Source organism: Orcinus orca, chromosome 2 (assembly GCF_937001465.1).
Source record: "Orcinus orca chromosome 2, mOrcOrc1.1, whole genome shotgun sequence".
NCBI lineage: Eukaryota > Metazoa > Chordata > Mammalia > Artiodactyla > Delphinidae > Orcinus > Orcinus orca.
The window spans coordinates 82,176,295-82,194,269 of record NC_064560.1 but is presented as its reverse complement, the minus strand read 5'-3'; the positions used below and the strand labels follow the sequence as shown (position 1 = coordinate 82,194,269).

The 17,975-nt window shown below is 43.5% G+C and overlaps 1 protein-coding gene across 1 annotated transcript in view; it reads left to right on the top strand.

Annotated features, from left to right (window-relative positions):
- Window positions 1-17,975, top strand: part of CHRNA3 (cholinergic receptor nicotinic alpha 3 subunit) — a 29,552-nt gene that overhangs the window by 7,375 nt on the left and 4,202 nt on the right. Inside the window, exon 5 of the mRNA XM_004276357.3 lies at window positions 11,047-12,058. Within this exon, the coding sequence (XP_004276405.1) occupies window positions 11,047-12,058 (1,012 nt within the window). The remainder of the gene's footprint in view (window positions 1-11,046; window positions 12,059-17,975) is intronic.

The window sequence follows — 17,975 nt, the reverse complement described above, 5'->3', positions numbered from 1 at the left end:
CAGCTGCTCTGCGGCATGTGGGATCTTCCCGGACCGGGGCACGAACCCGTGTCCCCTGCATCAGCAGGCGGACTCTCAACCACTGCGCCACCAGGGAAGCCCTGAGTTTACTTTTGTGTATGGTGTTAGGGAGTGTCCTAATTTCATTCTTCTACATGTAGCTGTCCAGTTTTCCCAGCACCACGTATTGAAGAGACTGTCTTTTCTCCACTGTATATCTTTGCCTCATTGTCATAGATTAGTTGACCATAGGCACGTGGGTTTATCGCTGGGCTTTCTATCTTGTTCCATTGATCTATGTTTCTGTTTTTGTGCCAGTACCATATTGTCTTGATTACTGTAGCTTTGTAGTATAGTCTGAAGTCAGGGAGACTGATTCCTCCAGCTCCGTTTTTCCCCTCAAGACTCCTTTGACTATTCGGAATCTTTTGTGTTTCCGTACAAATTTTAAGATGATTTGTTCTAGTTCCGTAAAAAATGCCATTGGTAATTTGATAGGGATTGCACTGAATCTGTAGATTGCTTTGGGTAGTATAGTCATTTTCACGATATTGTTTCTTCCAATCCAAGAACATGGTATATCTGTCCATCTGTTTGTATCATCTTTAATGTTTTTCATCAGTGTCTTATAGTTTTCTGCATATAGGTCTTTTTTTTCCCTAGGTAGGTTTATTCCTAGGTATTTTATTCTTTTTGTTGCAATGGTAAACAGGAGTGTTTCCATAATTTCTCTTTCAGATTTTTCATCATTAGTGTATAGGAATGCAAGAGATTTCTGTGCATTAATTTTGTATCCCACAACTTTACCAAATTCATTGATTAGCTCTAGTAGTTTTCTTGTGGCATTTTTAGAATTCTCTATGTATAGTATCATGTCATCTGCAAACAGAGACAGTTTTACTTCTTCTTCTCCAATTTGTATTCCTTTTATTTCTTTTCCTTCTCTGATTGCCATGGCTAGGACTTCCAAAATTATGTTGAATAATAGTGGTGAGAGTGGACATCCTTGTCTTGTTCCTGATCTTAGAGGAAATGCTTTCAGGTTTTCACCATTGAGAATGATGTTTGCTGTGGGTTTGTCATATATGGCCTTTATTATGTTGAGGTAGGTTCCCTCTATGCCCACTTTCTGGAGAGTTTTTATCATAAATGGGTGTTGAATTTTGTCAAAAGCTTTTTTGCATCTATTGAGATGATTATATGGTTTTTATTCTTCATTTTGTTAATGTGGTGTATCACATTGATTGATTTGCGTATACTGAAGAATCCTTGCATTCCTGGGATAAATCCCACTTGATCATGGTGTATGATCCTTTTAATGTGTTGTTGAATTCTGTTTGCCAGTATTTTGTTGAGGATTTTTGCATCTGTGTTCATCAGTGATATTGGTCTGTAATTTTTTTCTTTGGTAGTATCTTTGTTTGGTTTTGGTATCAGAGTGATGGTGGCCTCAGAGAATGAGTTTGGGAGTGTTCCTTCGTCTGCAGTTTTTTGGAAGAGTTTGAGAAGGATGGCTGTTAGCTCTTCTCTAAATGTTTGGTAGAATTCACCTGTGAAGCCATCTGGTCCTGGACTTTTCTTTGTTGGAAAATTTTTAATCACAGTTTCAATTTCATTACTTGTGATTGGTCTGTTCATATTTTCTGTTTCTTCGTGGTTCAGTCTTGGAAGGTTATACCTTTCTAAGAATTTGTCCATTTCTTCCTGGTTGTCCATTTTATTGGCATAGAGTTGCTTGTAGTAGTCTCTTAGGATGCTTTGTATGTCTGCCATGTCTGTTGTAACTTCTTTTTCATTTTTAATTTTATTGATTTGAGTCCTCTCCCTCTTTTTCTTGTTGAGTCTGGCTAATGGTTTATCAATTTTGTTTATCTTCTCAAAGAACCAGCTTTTAGTTTTATTGACCTTTGCTATTGTTTTCTTTGTTTCTGTTTCATTTATTTCTGCTCTGATCTTTATGATTTCTTTCCTTCTGCTAAATTTGGGTTTTGTTTGTTCTTCTTTCTCTAGTTCCTTTAGGTGTAAGGTTAGATTGTTTACTTGAGTTTTTTGTTTCTTGAGGTAGGCTTGTATAGCTATAAACTTCCCTCTTAGAACTGCTTTTCCTGCATCTCATAGGTTTTGGATCATTGTGTTTTCATTGTCATTTGTCTCTAGGTATTTTTTGATTTCCTCTTTGATTTCTTCAGTGATCTCTTGGTTATTTAGTAACATATTGTCTAGCCTCCAAGTGTTTGTCTTTTTTACGTTTTTTTCCCTGTAATTCATTTCTAATCTCATAGCATTGTGGTCAGAAAAGATGCTTGATATGAGTTCACTTTTCTTAAATTTACTGAGGCTTGATTTGTGACCCAAGATGTGATCTATCCTGGAGAATGTTCTGTGTGCACTTGAGAAGAAAGTGTAATCTGCTGTTTTGGGATGGAATGTCCTATAAATATCAATTAAATCTATCTGGTCTACTGTGTCATTTAAAGCTTCTGTTTCCTTATTTATTTTCATTTTGGATGATCTGTCCATTGGTGTAAGTGAGGTGTTAAAGTCCCCCACTATTATTGTTTTACTGTCGATTTCCTCTTTTAGAGCTGTTAGCAGTTGCCTTATGTATTGAGGTGCTCCTATGTTGGGTGCATATATCTTTATAATTGTTATATCTTCTTCTTGGAGTGATCCCTTGATCATTATGTAGTGTCCTTCCTTGTCTCTTGTAACATTCTTTTTTTTAAAGTCTATTTTATCTGATATGAGTATAGCTACTCCAGCTTTCTTTTGATTTCCATTTTCATGGAATATCTTTCACCATTCCCTCACTTTCAGTCTGTACGTGTCCCTAGATCTGAAGTGGGTCTCTTGTAGACAGCATATATATGGGTCTTGTATCCATTCAGCAAGCCTGTGTCTTTTGGTTGGAGCATTTAATCCATTCACATTTAAGGTAATTATTAATATGTATGTTCCTATGACCATTTTCTTAATTGTTTTGGGTTTGTTTTTGTAGGTCCTTTTCTTCTCTTGTGTTTCCCACTTAGAGAAGTTCCTTTAGCATTTGTTGTAGAGCTGGTTTGGTGGTGCTGAATTCTGTTAACTTTTGCTTGTCAGTAAAGGTTTTGATTTCTCCATCGAATCTGAATGAGATCCTTGCCAGGTAGAGTAATCTTGGTTGTAGGTTCTTCCCTTTCATCACTTTAAGTATATCATGCCACTTCCTTCTGGCTTGTAGAGTTTCTGCTTAGAAATCAGCTGTTAACCTTATGGGAGTTCCCTTGCATGTTATTTGTCATTTTTCCCTTGCTGCTTTTAATAATTTTTCTTTGTCTTTAATTTTTGCCAGTTTGATTACTATGTGTCTCAGTGTGTTTCTCCTTCAGTTTATCCTGTATGGGACTCACTGTGCTTCCTGGACTTGGATGGCTATTTCCTTTCCCATGTTAGGGAAGTTTTCGACTATAATCTCTTCAAATATTTTCTCTGGTCCTTTTTCTCTTCTTCTCCTTTTGGGACCCCTGTAATGTGAATGTTGTTGCATTTAATGTTGTCCCAGAGGTCTCTTAGGCTGTCTTCATTTCTTTTCATTCTTTTTTCTTCATTCTGTTGCGCAGCAGTGAAGTCCACCATTCTGTCTTCCAGGTCACTTATCCGTTCTTCTGCCTCAGTTATTCTGCTATTGATTCCTTCTAGGGTATTTTTCATTTCCGTTATTGTATTGTTCATCTCTGTTTGTTTGTTCTTTAATTCTTGTAGGTCTTTGTTAAACATTTCTTGCATCTTCTCGATCTTTGCCTCCATTCTTTTTCCGAGGTCCTGGATCATCTTCACTATCATTATTCTGAAGTCTTTTTCTGGAAGGTTGCCTATCTCCACTTCATTTAGTTGTTTTTCTTGGGTTTTATCTTGTTCCTTCATCTGGTACATAGCCCTCTGCCTTTTCATCTTGTCTGTCTTTCTGTGAATGTGGTTTTTGTTCCACAGCCTGCAGGATTGTAATTCTTCTTGCTTCTGTTCTCTGCCCTCTGGTGGATGAGGCTATCTAAGAGGCTTGATGCGAGGGACTGGTGCTGGGTAGAGCTGACTGTTGCTCTGTTGGGCAGAGCTCAGTTAAACTTAATCCGCTTGACTGTTGATGGGTGGGGCTGGGTTCCCTCCCTGTTGGTTGTTTGGCCTGAGGCAACCCAACACTGGAGCCTACCTGGGCTTTTGGTGGGGCTAATGACAGACTCTGGGAGGGCTCACGCCAAGGAGTACTTCCCAGAACTTCAGCTGTCAGTGTCCTTGTCCCCACGGTGAGCCACAGCACCCCCCCCCCGCCTCTGCAGGAGACCCTCCAACACTAGCAGGTTGGTCTGGTTCAGTCTCCCCTGGGGTCATTGCTCCTTACCCTGTGTCCTGATGTGCACACTACTTTGTGTGTGCCCTCCAAGAGTGGAGTCTCTGTTTCCCCTAGTCCTGTCAAAGTCCTGCAGTCAATTCCCACTAGGCTTCAAGGTCTGATTCTCTAGGAATTCCTCCTCCTGTTGCCGGACCCCCAGGTTCGGAAGCCTGACATGGGGCTCAGAGCCTTCACTCCAGTGGGTGTACTTCTGCAGTATAAGTGTTCTCCAATCTGTGAGTCACCCACGCAGCAGTTATGGGATTTGATTTTACTGTGATAGCACTCCTCCTACCATCTCATTGTAGCTTCTCCTTTGTCTTTGGATGTGGGGTATCTTTTTTGGTGAGTTCCAGTGTCTTCCTGTTGATGATTGTCCAGCAGCTAGTTGTGGTTCTGGTGTTCTTGCAAGAGGGAGTGAGAGCACGTCCTTCTACTCTAGCATCTTGGTTCCTCTCCAAGCTTCATTCTTTTACTCACCCAACGAATGCTCCCTGCCCCTGCCTCACACTGCACACGTGCATCTGCCCACCAGCCACAGGAAGCTGCGCCTTTCTCTCTCTTTCAAAGGTTCTTCCTCTGCCTATCTGAATCTGCCCATTGTGGCACCTACAAAACCTGCCTCTTTCATAAGCCCATACAAACCTGACACCTTCCACATTTAACCTCTGTTATTAGACAAACATAATTTTAATTGGTATTTTACAGTATGTACTAGTTTGTTCTCCAGGTATTGACAGACTTCAATTTTGTAACTGTGCTTTATCTCTGGAGTTCTAATGTCTTAAAAAACCACTGAGCATTTTTCAACAAAACACTTCGTATAGAATTAGTCTAATCAGATTTTAAAGCATTCTGTGTTTAGGTTTGTATGCTGAATTAGTACGAATCAATATGTTTTACTGTTCGTATTGGGACTAGAGAAGCTACGTTTTTGGTTGAATCCCACTTTCTTTTCATGGGTTAAAAGAGAAGTGTTCTTTACTCCAAAGATGGTCCGTGTTTTTATTTTTTTAATTTTTTAATTTTTTTAACATCTTTATTGGAGTATAATTGCTTTACAATGGTGTGTTAGTTTCTGCTTTATAACAAAGTGAATCAGCTGTACATGTACATATACATATATCCCCATATCTCTTCCCTCTTGCGTCTCCCTCCCTCCCACCCTCCCTATGCCACCCCTCTAGGTGGTCACAAAGCACTGAGCTGATCTCCCTGTGCTGTGTGGCTGCTTCCCACTAGCTATCGATTTTATATTTGGTAGTGTATATATGTCCATGCCACTCTCTCATTTTGTCCCAGCTTACCCTTCCCCCTCCCCATGTCCTCAAGTCCATTCTCTAGTAGGTCTGCATCTTTATTCCTGTCCTGCCCCTAGGTTCTTCATAACCTTTTTTTTTTTTAGATTCCATATATATGTGTTAGCATACGGTATTTGTTTTTCTCTTTCTGACTTACTTCGGTCTGTATGACAGATTCTAGGTCCATCCACCTCACTACAAATAACTCAGTTTCATTTCTTTTTATGGCTGAGTAATTCCATTGTATATATGTGCCACATCTTCTTTATCCATTCATCTGTCGCTGGACACTTAGGTTGCTTCCATGTCCTGGCTATTGTAAATAGAGCTGAACATGAACACTGTGGTACGTGACTCTTTCTGAATTATAGTTTAAGCTACAGTAATCAAGAGAGTATGGTACTGGCACAAAAACAGAAATATAGATCAATGGAACAGGATAGAAAGCCCAGAGATAAACCCACACACATATGGTCACCTTATCTTTGATAAAGGAGGCAAGAATATACAATGGAGAAAAGACAGCCTCTTCAACAAGTGGTGCTGGGAAAACTGGACAGCTACATGTAAAAGAATGAAATTAGAACACTCCCTAACACCATTCACAAAAATAAACTCAAAATGGATTAAAGACCTAAATGGAAGGCCAGAAACTATAAAACTCTTAGAGGTCCGTGTTTTGTTTACTGCTTTTCCAAGAAAAGACAGCATTCATAAATGTGTTTCTTTCATGCAACTTGTAAATTGGTCCTTAAAGAACTGGGACAGGAGATAAATTAACTGGTTTGTAGAAATCTCCTGGTCCAAAGGCTCTTAAGGAGCTGAGCAGTGTGGTAAGAATTTTTGCTAAGCTAGAATTAAGAAAGTGGGCACAGATCTTAATCTTATGATTTGCATTTCATAGCTGTTTTCTTGCTGGCAATCTTGGGTGAACAGCTGGGGTACTTTAGGGATGTGTGCTTTTAACAATACTGAGAGACATAGCGAAAAGCTTCCATCGGATATGGAGAGGAGCAAATATCATAAGGAATTTCCTTGGAATCTGAAGCTGAAAATAAGATTTAGATACTATCCTTCAATTCCTCTCTCCTAATTAAAACTTCAGTTTCTCTGAACCTCGGGTGAGAGTTTCTTTTCATTTCAACACACTAGAAACACTTTTTACCTTCTTATGCCAGTTTCTCCTGCCATGTTTTTGTTCTTTGAAGTTCGTTCTCTAGTAGAATCCTCAGAAAGTGTTCGTGGACACAGTGTACCCTAAGTTCTTACAAGTTCATAACTCATTGTAGCCTTTTTAGGTAATACTCTTAGGTCATTTGCTGATATAAAATCCTTCACTTATACTTTCCTTCCATGAAAATCTTAAAAATGCTGACTCATGTTCTGGTATGAAGTGTTGCTGTCAAAAACGATTGCCAGTCTAATTTTCTTTTTTTCTTGTAAAATCTGGTGACTTTGGGGAGAGTAAAGGGACTCTATTAATACGTGTGCCAGGACCACAGATGTAAACCAGGACTGTTCTGGATGAATTGGGATTCATAGTCAGCTTGTTTACAAGGGCGTTGTTCTTTTTCTTGGGTAACCCAAAGATATTTTACCCTTTATCTTTAAAATCTAGTTGTTTTACTCTGTACCATATACATAATAAGCCTTCTTTTATTCCAGTAAATGTTTTGTGAATTAGAGTTTTTCAGATCTGTTCTATTGCTTTATCTCTCCAGGAACTCCATTTTCACATATATTTGAACTGCTTTACCTATATTCTTTCCATATTATTTTCTCTCACATTCTTTTTCTTTGTCTCTTTTTGATTTAAAAGAATTTTTTTTCTCCTTTCTGTTTTTTATTTTCATCACAATACTTTCCATGGTGTGTGCTTGTTGTTACGTTTTAGTTTTTATTTCTAAAATGATTTTTTAAATTTCTTTCTTCCCATTCTTTCCTAAGTTCTGTCAGTTCTTTATTCATCCTCCTATTGCTTACCCAAATTCTTAACTTTTCTATTTCTAATTTATGCTGCTCTTTCAAAGTTTCTAAAGATCGTTCTTTCTATTACCTTAATTTGTAATGTCAGATTATCAGTTTCATCTGCTCTGAGGTTATATTTTTGCGGTGTGCACTTGTCTGCTTGTATGCTATTGTCATTCAATTACTTTTCATATTTTTCTTACAATATGTTAATATGAGGTTCAGTCTAATCCTTTTCTGTTGCTCTTGTTTAAATAGATGGCCTTTGTTGTACTTTTAGGACAGGTTCCCAGAGGGGATGGGAGTGGGTAAGGGTGGGTCTCTTGTGTCACCTGCTTGGGAGTTCCCTCCTCAAGTGGTTCCCTTGAAGCATTTAAATACTCCGTGTAGCCACCTCCACAGTCTGAGAGCTGCCACTTCTAGACACCTGCTTCTCTACTTTCTCAACCATCTTCTTTTTCTTACTCTCAGTTTCCCACGCTGTTCAATTTGAAGCCTACCCTATGCAGCTTTTTTCTGGGTGGGTCTCTGCCCTTCTGGAAGGCAGTTGGGGTGGGAGGTGTTTCTGAGATCGAGTCCTGCCCAGCCTCCTCTGCAGACCCTGGCGGCTCCCCATCGTTTTGTCCTCTCCCACAAACTGGAACCTGTGGTGCCCTCTCTGTTTCACCGTTCCCCTTGCTGAAGATGCAGTGCAGAGCGGGGTCCTCTTTTATGAGGGGCAGATACCTCTTGGTGATTTCTGTCTGGGGCTCTCGGGACAGGAGAACTTCCCTTCCTCTTCCCTCAGCCACCTCCACAGCAGCTAACCCCACCCGAATCCCACGCAGGTCCCGCTGGTGGTGGTGGTTCGACCCCACTCTCTCACACCTGAGGTTCTTGGAGTTCCACGTAACCTAACTTTGTTGACCACGTGGGCAGCGGGATTTTCCTTTTGCTATCTTGTTGCCCTGTTTTTCTGAGGAAATTTGGAAAGGTTAAAGAAACGGATGCCATCGTGATCCTTCTCATACCACTCACCACCCTCGCCCCACTTCAGCTCTTACTCTTTCCTTCTATTAAAGTGATACCTCAACTAATCATTTGCACCCACCCTGCCTTTTCTGTTTTTTAATCAGCTCACGTGGTTCAGCAACACACTGCTGAGTGAGACCTTTCCCGCTTTGCTGACCCTTGCTGCCAGCCATCTCTTGGGCAGCCAGGGGGGTGAGAGCTTCATTTATCTTTTTGGTCATCCGTTCAGTCAGCTAGTACTTACCGAGCGCCCTTTCTGTGGCTGGGGCTCTGCCAGACCCTGGTACCCAGTGAGGTCTTCATCTTCGGTCTCCTGGTGGCAGAGCTAGGCCGCTGATGCTGTCAGCAAGCAGGCCTCCTGGTCTGGACAGACACAGCTGTGGGGGTCTGTAGGCAGCCACCACAGTGACCAGGATCCCTGGAAAATAGCAGACATGTGCCCCAGCAGCCAAGGTAAGCTGATCTCCAGTGTTTGGCCTTTTGGACACACAGACTGAAGGACTCAAGTTCTGACTGGTCAAGGCCCTGCCACAGACTCTGTGTGGGACCCTGAGCAAGCCAGTCCTGCCCTCTGACCTTCAGTTTCCTCGTCGGTAAAATGAGGGGATCAGACTAAAGCAGGGATCATTAAGCTTTCCTGTGAAGGGCCAGGTAGTTAAGTATTTTAGGCTTTGTGGGCCTTAGAGTCTCTGTCGCAGCTACTCAGTCCTGCCCTTGTAGCTTAAAAGTAGCTGCAGACAATAGACCACAAATGGGTATAGCTGTGTGCGCCAATAAAAATTTATGTACAGAAATAGGGGGCAGGCCAGTGGGCCATACTTTGCCCTGGACTAGTCCCTGGGCTCTGAAGGTCCATTTTGTTGATCCAGATGCCCTAAGGAAAGTTGTTCTGGAGGCCTCTGCCTTCCCAGGGGTCCTCTCAGCCCTCTGCGTAACGTAGGCCAGCCTCCCAGGACTCCTTGGTGCCCAACATGGTCAAGTCCACTTGGGGCTGTGTGGGTCCCCACCCCCTCCCCACTTCTCATACCCCTCCTTTCCTCCTGGAGCTGGGAATCCTCTTCTTGTGGGGAATTGAGGGCCCAGTAGGATAAAGTGGGGCTAAGAACATATAAACACAGCAGGGCACCTTTGGGACAACCCAGCTGGCTGGAGTGAAGGCGGGTAGTGGATTTGACATCAAGCCTTCACATGTAACGACTGTCCTGCTCGACAGACGCACGTGACGGTGGGAGGGCCAGAGACCAGCAAGGAGACACACCCCAGACACACCCCCTCCTGTCTTCACACAGTGTTGTCCAGTAACAACCAGACAGGATATCCCTAAATGTATAGGTTTGTCTTTTTTTTTTTTTTTTTTCCCAGCTCTTCAGGCAAATGGGTGTAGTGGTTGCTCCCTTTAGAAGGAGATACATGCCTTCAAATGCAGAACTCTAAGAAATCAACAGGGCTGACCCACGGAAATGTCAAGAGCTTTCACTGGGCGAGGCCATTGTCATGAGGACCGGCTGGCTTCATGCTCATATGTGAGACTGGACGGGGTGTTGAGCTGGTCGTCAGCAAATCTTCCACTGCACAAACCAGCTGATAAATGCCAACAAGCCAATTCTAGGAATAATGTATGTCTCTGCATAGAAAGGGCGCACATAGCTAAACAGAAGGGAGAAGGAACATGGGGAAGGATAGGGACACAGAAGGCAAAGGAACCTGTCATGCTGGGTTTGAAAGACAAGGAATCAGAAAACATGATTATTCATTCTAAAACAGTGCAGGGAGGAATGGGGAGTTTGGTAAACGGTAGAACCAGGGTCCAGAGATAGGGCCTGGTAATAGACCCATCTAACAGGCTCAGTTTAATGGCAGTGGGCTCCTGCGGTGGTCTCTGCAGCCCCTTCCAGGTCCACGGTCTGGTTTGACATCCGTGTGTGTACACACATTGGGCTCCCAATGCAGACAGAATGAGGAGGCATTACCAGGGCCAAACCATAGAGACAGCGAGTGGCAAATATCCCCAGGGTCACCTAAACACCTGCCTCTGATGACCACTTTCATTCATTTCTTTTATTTCTTCAATTAAAGGAGAAAAAAAATCTCTGGCATTTGGGAGTGTCTCCATAAATATCAAGCTGGGAGTTGTATGGTGTGGAATGAACCCATGACGTGCCCCAGGGCGGGGGTGATGAGTGTGTCAGATCGTTGGGGGTTGGGGGGTCCTGGGCCTCAGTATCCCCATTGGTAAATGGGATGGTGAACTGCGAGACCTTTTACAGCACTTTGAGCTCTCATATTCTGCAGTTTTACAAATCGTTACTTGCCGTTTACCTGCTGGCAGCGTGAGAAGCTGGGCTAGCTGACCACATGGTAATGACCTGTGTGCCGCACACCTCCTCTTTGTCTCCGCAGTGCTGTTGGGGATTTCCAGGTGGATGACAAGACCAAAGCTTTACTCAAGTACACGGGGGAAGTGACTTGGATCCCCCCGGCCATCTTTAAGAGCTCGTGCAAAATCGATGTGACCTACTTCCCATTTGATTACCAGAACTGCACCATGAAGTTTGGTTCCTGGTCCTACGACAAGGCAAAAATCGACCTGGTCCTGATCGGCTCCTCCATGAACCTCAGGGACTACTGGGAGAGTGGTGAGTGGGCCATCATCAAAGCCCCAGGCTACAAACATGACATCAAGTACAACTGCTGCGAGGAGATCTACACGGACATCACGTACTCGCTGTACATCCGGCGCCTGCCCCTGTTCTACACCATCAACCTCATCATCCCCTGCCTGCTCATCTCCTTCCTGACTGTGCTTGTCTTCTACCTGCCCTCCGACTGCGGCGAGAAGGTGACCCTCTGCATCTCGGTCCTCCTCTCCTTGACTGTGTTTCTGCTGGTGATCACTGAGACCATCCCGTCCACCTCTCTGGTGATTCCCCTGATCGGCGAGTACCTCCTGTTCACCATGATTTTTGTAACCTTGTCCATCGTCATCACCGTCTTCGTGCTCAACGTGCACTACAGGACCCCCACCACACACACGATGCCCATGTGGGTGAAGACCATATTCTTGAACTTTCTTCCCAGGGTCATGTTCATGACCAGGCCGGCAAGCAGTGAGGGTAACACTCAGAGGCCAAGACCCTTCAATAGCGCTGAGCTCTCAAACCTGAATTGCTTCAGCCACATAGAGTCCAAGAGCTGCAAAGAAGGCTACCCCTGCCAGGACGAGCTATGTAGCCACTGCCACCACCGCAGGGTAAAAATCCTGAATTTCAGTGCCAATCTCACGAGAAGCTCCAGTTCTGAATCCGTCAATGCCGTGCTGTCCCTCTCTGCTCTGTCACCAGAAATCAAAGAAGCTATCCAAAGTGTCAAGTATATTGCTGAAAATATGAAAGCACAGAATGAAGCCAAAGGGGTAAGGATATTTCTGTTATTACATTGGTCATTCATTCATTCAACAAACATTGTATTGGTTCCTTGTGGGCAAGGAATTAGACTGGCATCAGTGGCTTGTGTTCAGACCAGCTCCTCATTTACCAGTTATTTATCCTTGGATACACCGCCTCACCTCTGTGAGTCTGTCTTTTCATCTGTAAAATGGGATGATAAAGGTTGTGAGTATGTGGTGCCCTGCATTTAGCTGCTGGGCTGCCAGCAGTTTGGGCCATTGGAACACCTGATGCTGAGTGAGTGGATTAGGAGGTAGGCTGGAAGAGGGCATGAGGCCAGATGATCTCCAATTAGTATTGATCAGCTGAGCTGACATTTTAAACTTTACTCGTTGTGTCTCCCTACTCCCCTTTAAGAGTAATTTACATAAAGTACACACCTCTTAAGTCTACATCTCAGTGAATTTTTACATTATGTGTACACCCACATAACCATGATCTAGGTAAAGGTATAGGACATTTCCAGTGCCCCAGAGGGTTCCCTTGTGCCCCTCCCCAGTCAGTAACCCCCTCCCTCCCTCCTCAGTAACCACTGATCCCGACGTCTTTTATGTTATTTTACCTATTCTTGAACTTCATGTAAGTGGAATCGCATAGCATAAACTTTCATGTCAGACTTCTTTCATTCAGCAAAGTGTACAAAGATGTCTGAGGTTTATCCTTGTGGTTGGTTATTGGTGTGTAAGATTCTACAGTATGACGACACCGCCTTCTGTTTATTCATTCTACAGTTGTTGGACATTTGGTTCTTTCCAGTTTGGGGCGATATGAATAATGCTGCTATAAATTTATACATATCTTTTGGTGAATATATACACTCGTTTCTCCTGGCTACATTCCTAGGGGTGGAATTGCTGGATCACTGGAGAGGTGTACTTTTCACTTTAGTGGACACTGTCAGGTTTCCAAAGGGTTTGAGCCGATTGACATGCCCCCTGGCAATGGTTGAGAGTTCCAGCTGCTGCCCATCCTCGCCCTCGCCAAACGGGGGTGAAGTGGCCTTTCTTGTCCCTGTGGACTAACAATTAGGGCTCTTTCTCATATGCTTATTGGCCATTTGGATATCTTCTTTTGTGAACTATCTATTCACACTCTTGCCCATCTTTTTTTCATTGGGTGAACTTGTATTTCCTTCAAAAATCTTATGCTAGAACTAGTGATAGGTATTAGTAATGGGGAAGCTTTACACTTATGTGTTTGGCTGTTCCCACACTGTTTACCCCCAAGGTTACCAGAATCATGTTCAATAATTTTTTAAGAAGCTCTGCTTTAAAATTAACTGGTTCTGTTTTAAGTTGATTATTAGCAAAGAGCTAATTACCAGATAATTTCAGCTCCTGATGCACTGTAGGTAATTAATGTTGGTAGGAAATGTCTGGAGCCTCTTTTATTCAGCTGTGAACGGCATATTAAAGTAGATGAGACAGGAGGGAGATAGCAACAGTGGCCCCGTGTTCTCACCCCACCCATCTGAGCAACTCTGAGCCCACTTGTGACTGTAACAATGCAAAACCTCCCACTGATACCAGAAATTTAGCCAAAAAGTCAGGCCCTCCTTTAAATTCAGTTGAAGCAGTTGGTTGGTTGTTTTTTTTTTCAAGTCTTCATTGAATTTTTTACAACATTGCTTCTGTTTTATGTTTTGGTTTTTTGGCCCTGTGGCACGTGGGATCTTAGCTCCGGGACCAGGGACTGAACCCACACCCCCTGCATTGGAAGTCGAAGTCTTAACCACTGGACCATCAGGAAGTCCCTGAAGCAGTTGTTGGACATTAAGTACATGATTAGAGAATCTCATTTGTCTAACACTACTCACTTTTGCAGATATTCTCTACCCTTTCTTTTTAAAATAATCACTTCTTTTGAGTGATAATTTACTAAAGATTGAGATCTAAGTACCCATCGTCTTTGTCAGGCTATTAGAAACTATCTTTATTCCAAAAATTATTTACTAGGAACCATACAAGGTGTTAAGAGTTTCACGAGGGTTTTAGTTAGCGTTAGAGTTTCCACAAGACGTGTGACGGAGGCAGACAGTAAAAAAAAAAATGTTACTGAAAGGGAAGTCACAACTGAAATGCCAGGAAGGTAAATTAGTGAAATAGCCTGAATGTGACCAGCTGGAGGCACATGGTTCATCTCAAGGGGCAGCCACTGCTCACTTCTGGTCATCTGTTACCACAGATGAATGTGGTCCCATTGTTTTTCCAGAGAAAGCAGAAATCTGGACCACCGTCCAGTGGATTGCAACCTGTTTATGAAAGGGTGGCAAGTGTTAGAATAAAGATGCCTACTCAATGCTCTGAGGAGAGTTGGGCTGTCTGAAGGATGCCTTCTTTCTCTCTTACTGTGTGACGGACATGCTGCTGTTTACATAGAGTTTTCTAGAGGTATTTTAATTTCCTAATTCCCTGGCTCCAGCTTGGTTGGTTTTAACTGTCCTGGGCTCCTAGGCACTTGGAATGAACAGGCTTGGTTCTCCCAGAGCCATCTCCTGAGGGTACTGAGAGCCTGTGAATGACTGTCCCTGGACACGCCAGATCCCAGAGGGACAGGAGTGTCATCGTGTCACTTGCCTTGGCTGTTCTCTTTTCAAGTTGTTTGTGTTGGTCACCCCTACTTGCTCACACTTGTGAGGTGTTTAATACTCTAAATTCAGAGTTAGGGCTAGGATTGGGTTACAAATTAGAAAACTAGTTAGGGAGCTTGTGGTCTCATGTTAATACTCTCCGTTTTACGGTTTTGACGGCTGATCGTTTGAAGTTGGTTCCACTGTATGACTTGTTCTTGAGGTCTTGGAGGTGTGCATAGATCAGAGCCATGATCTTTTGAGCTAATAACCCTGATACAACTTGTTTTGTTTGGTTCAGATACAGATACAGAGATATATCTATATATCTATATGTATGTATATCTGTTAGTTCATTCATTCCAACTAGAGTCAGACTTCTGATCAATGATGTATTTACATGTGTTGTAATTACTGTTTTCTAGGGTTAAATTTTGGCCATCTTATTTCACGTTTTCCATTTACTTTTTTTTTGCCTCAGTTCTTGCTGTTTACTAGAAAGTTTGAATATTTTTTGCTGGTTGAAAGTCGTGTGCTTTATTTTTATTCTTCTGCTAGCTCTTCCTAACTGCTTTAAACCCATGCTCAAGTTCCGTTTTCCATATCAATTGGTCTCTTACATTTTTAAGTATCTGTGTTTTGCCCCCACCCCACTGTCCTTCCCCTCTGATCTTCCTCACTGCTTTGGCTACCTGGGTGTTACTAGAGCTTTAGTTTTGGTTTTTCATGAATATATGTTTTGGTTTTTGACCTTCCTTTTTTTATTTAGTCTATAGTCACCCCTCACATCTACTTATGGTGTCCTCCTGGATTTCTCTCTTTGTGTTGGCATGCCTTCTCAAGATTGTTTATGGGTAAACCTTTTGGGGCCTGTAAGCTTAAAAATGTATTGTGGGGCTTCCCTGGTGGCGCAGTGGTTAAGAATCTGCCTGACAATGCAGGGGACACGGGTTCGAGCCCTCATGCAGGAAGATCCCACACGCTGCAGAGCAACTAAGCCCGTGTGCCACAACTACTGAGCCCACGCGCCTAGAGCCCGTGCTCCACAACAAGAGAAGCCACCGCAATGAGAAGCCCACACACCACAACGAAGAGTAGACCCTACTCACCGCAACAAGGGAAAATCCGCACGCAGCAACGAAGATCCAACACAGACAAAAATAAATAATTTTTTTTTTAAACTATATTGTGCCCTCACTTTTTTTTTTTTTTTTGCGGTATGCAGACCTCTCACTGTTGTGGCCTCTCCCGTTGCGGAGCACAGGCTCCGGACGCACAGGCTCAGCGGCCATGGCTCACAGGCCCAGCTGCTCCGCAGCACGTGGGATCTTCCCGGACCGGGGCACGAACCCGTGTCCCCTGCATCGGCAAGCAGACTCTCAACCACTGCGCCACCAGGGAAGCCCATGTGCCCTCACTTTTAAGTGCGAGTTTAGCTGGATACGAAATTCTAGGGTTGAAGTTCTTTTCCTTAAATACTTAAATAACACTCCATGGCCTTTTTGCCTCAGTGTCGTTTCTGAAAAAGTTTTAAGTTAATCTGAATGTTGTTCCTTTGCAAGCAATCTATTCTATCTAGAAGCTATTAGAATTTTCTGTTTGTAGAGAAATCGAATGACACCAAACACAACGTGTTGGTGTGGGTCTCTCCTAGTCTGTTTGGCATTCCTGTGAGCCATTTAATTCCAAGGTTTTTCATCTCACTTTAACTCTGGGGAAGTCAATGTTATTTCTGTAAAGATCTCCTGTTCACCCTTCTTTTCTCTTTCCCTGAACTGTTGTTGTACAGATGGGATACCTCTGCTCCCAGCTTCTCCATCTCCTAGCTTCTCTTTTACATCGCTGCCCCAGGTGAGGTCCCTACTCTCCTCCCTGTTTCTTTCCGGGGCTGTATTTACCCTTGCCAGTCACCCCGGCTCTTGAGTTCTTTATCGCGACTTGTCTGCTGTTCACACTTGTATTTCCACTTGATTCTTCTATAACACTGCTTGTTGCTAACTTCGTGTTTCCAATATTCTCTCCTATCCAGTGACTATCTGGATAGTCTCAAAAGACTGTCTTGTTTAGTTTAAATCCTTAACCTATCTGTTCCATGAATTTTCTTTCAAATACCTAAGTTTGTGTATTGGGGGCCTGTAAACTCACCTTTTCTGGGGGTGTCAGCCATCCTTACTGAACTGTGTTTGAGGGGCCCAAACCCATGCTTCCCAAGGCAGAGGACCCACATGGCCACAAACTGGGCTAGACGCCCCTTCAGGGGCGTTTCCTCCCCTCCAGCTGACCTTGTCCGTGAGGAGCTCCTCCACGTCCCTTTCACTCAACTGCAGTTGTTCATCTTTGATGTGGGGAGCGAGGAGGGAAGCCTCAGGCTCCACCAATCAGTGGGCACCTCTGCTCTGCTCTTCCCCTCAGCCAGGCCCTACTTTGCTGACAAGTGGCCCTGCCTGCATCTCTGGGCTGGGAGTGGCAGGCTGGAAAGAGGCACAGGGTTGGGGGAGAGAAGAGCACAACCAAGCCTTCCCCAGTCCTTCCCTCCACCGAGACCCTTCTCTTCCAAACGCATGCTCACACTCAGCAGTCCACACCTGCCCAGGTTTCTGAGAGTCTTTAAGGCACGGTCTCCTCTTGTTTCTGGGACATCTCCAGGGTTGGGCTGGGAAACAGAGCCAAGTGCTTGGGCTAGTTCACCATTCTGCCCAACACTCATCTACCTGTTCGTGCATCACTAGTGCCAAAGTTTCCAGAGAATGACCAGTGTCATTGTGCCTTAAAGACTCAGAGTTAGACACAAAATTAAGTTTCACCCAGCTGTATTTGCAGCACTGTTTGTATTCATGTGTAAAACCCAAGTCCCCTCTTTCTTCACCAGGTTAAACCATGTGAAGTGCTCTCAGAGAGAGATTTATACTTGGTTAATGGTCATTTTTAAAATCAGCATTAATATCAGTAGGTATTATTCATTAAGGACCCTGTGCCAGGCACATATTTCATTTACTCCTCATAACAACTCTCTGAATTAGGTACTGTTCTTATCCCCGATTCACCAAGGAGGAAATTGAGGCTGAGAGAGGTCACATAATTTACCCAGATTCTCGTGCCTAGAAAGGAGCAGAGCTGGGATTATAACAAGTCTTGGTTTTCCCACCCCGCTGCCTCCTAGGCCCTAGGAGGTTTAGCCAGTAGGGGGTTGGCAGGAATCACAGGGTCTATTGTATATTGGAATCTTTTACACCCAAAGTCTTAGGAATTCAAATAAGTAACCGGTGGCAAATAGGGCATTATAGCTCTAATCCACTGACTTCTCAATGTCATCA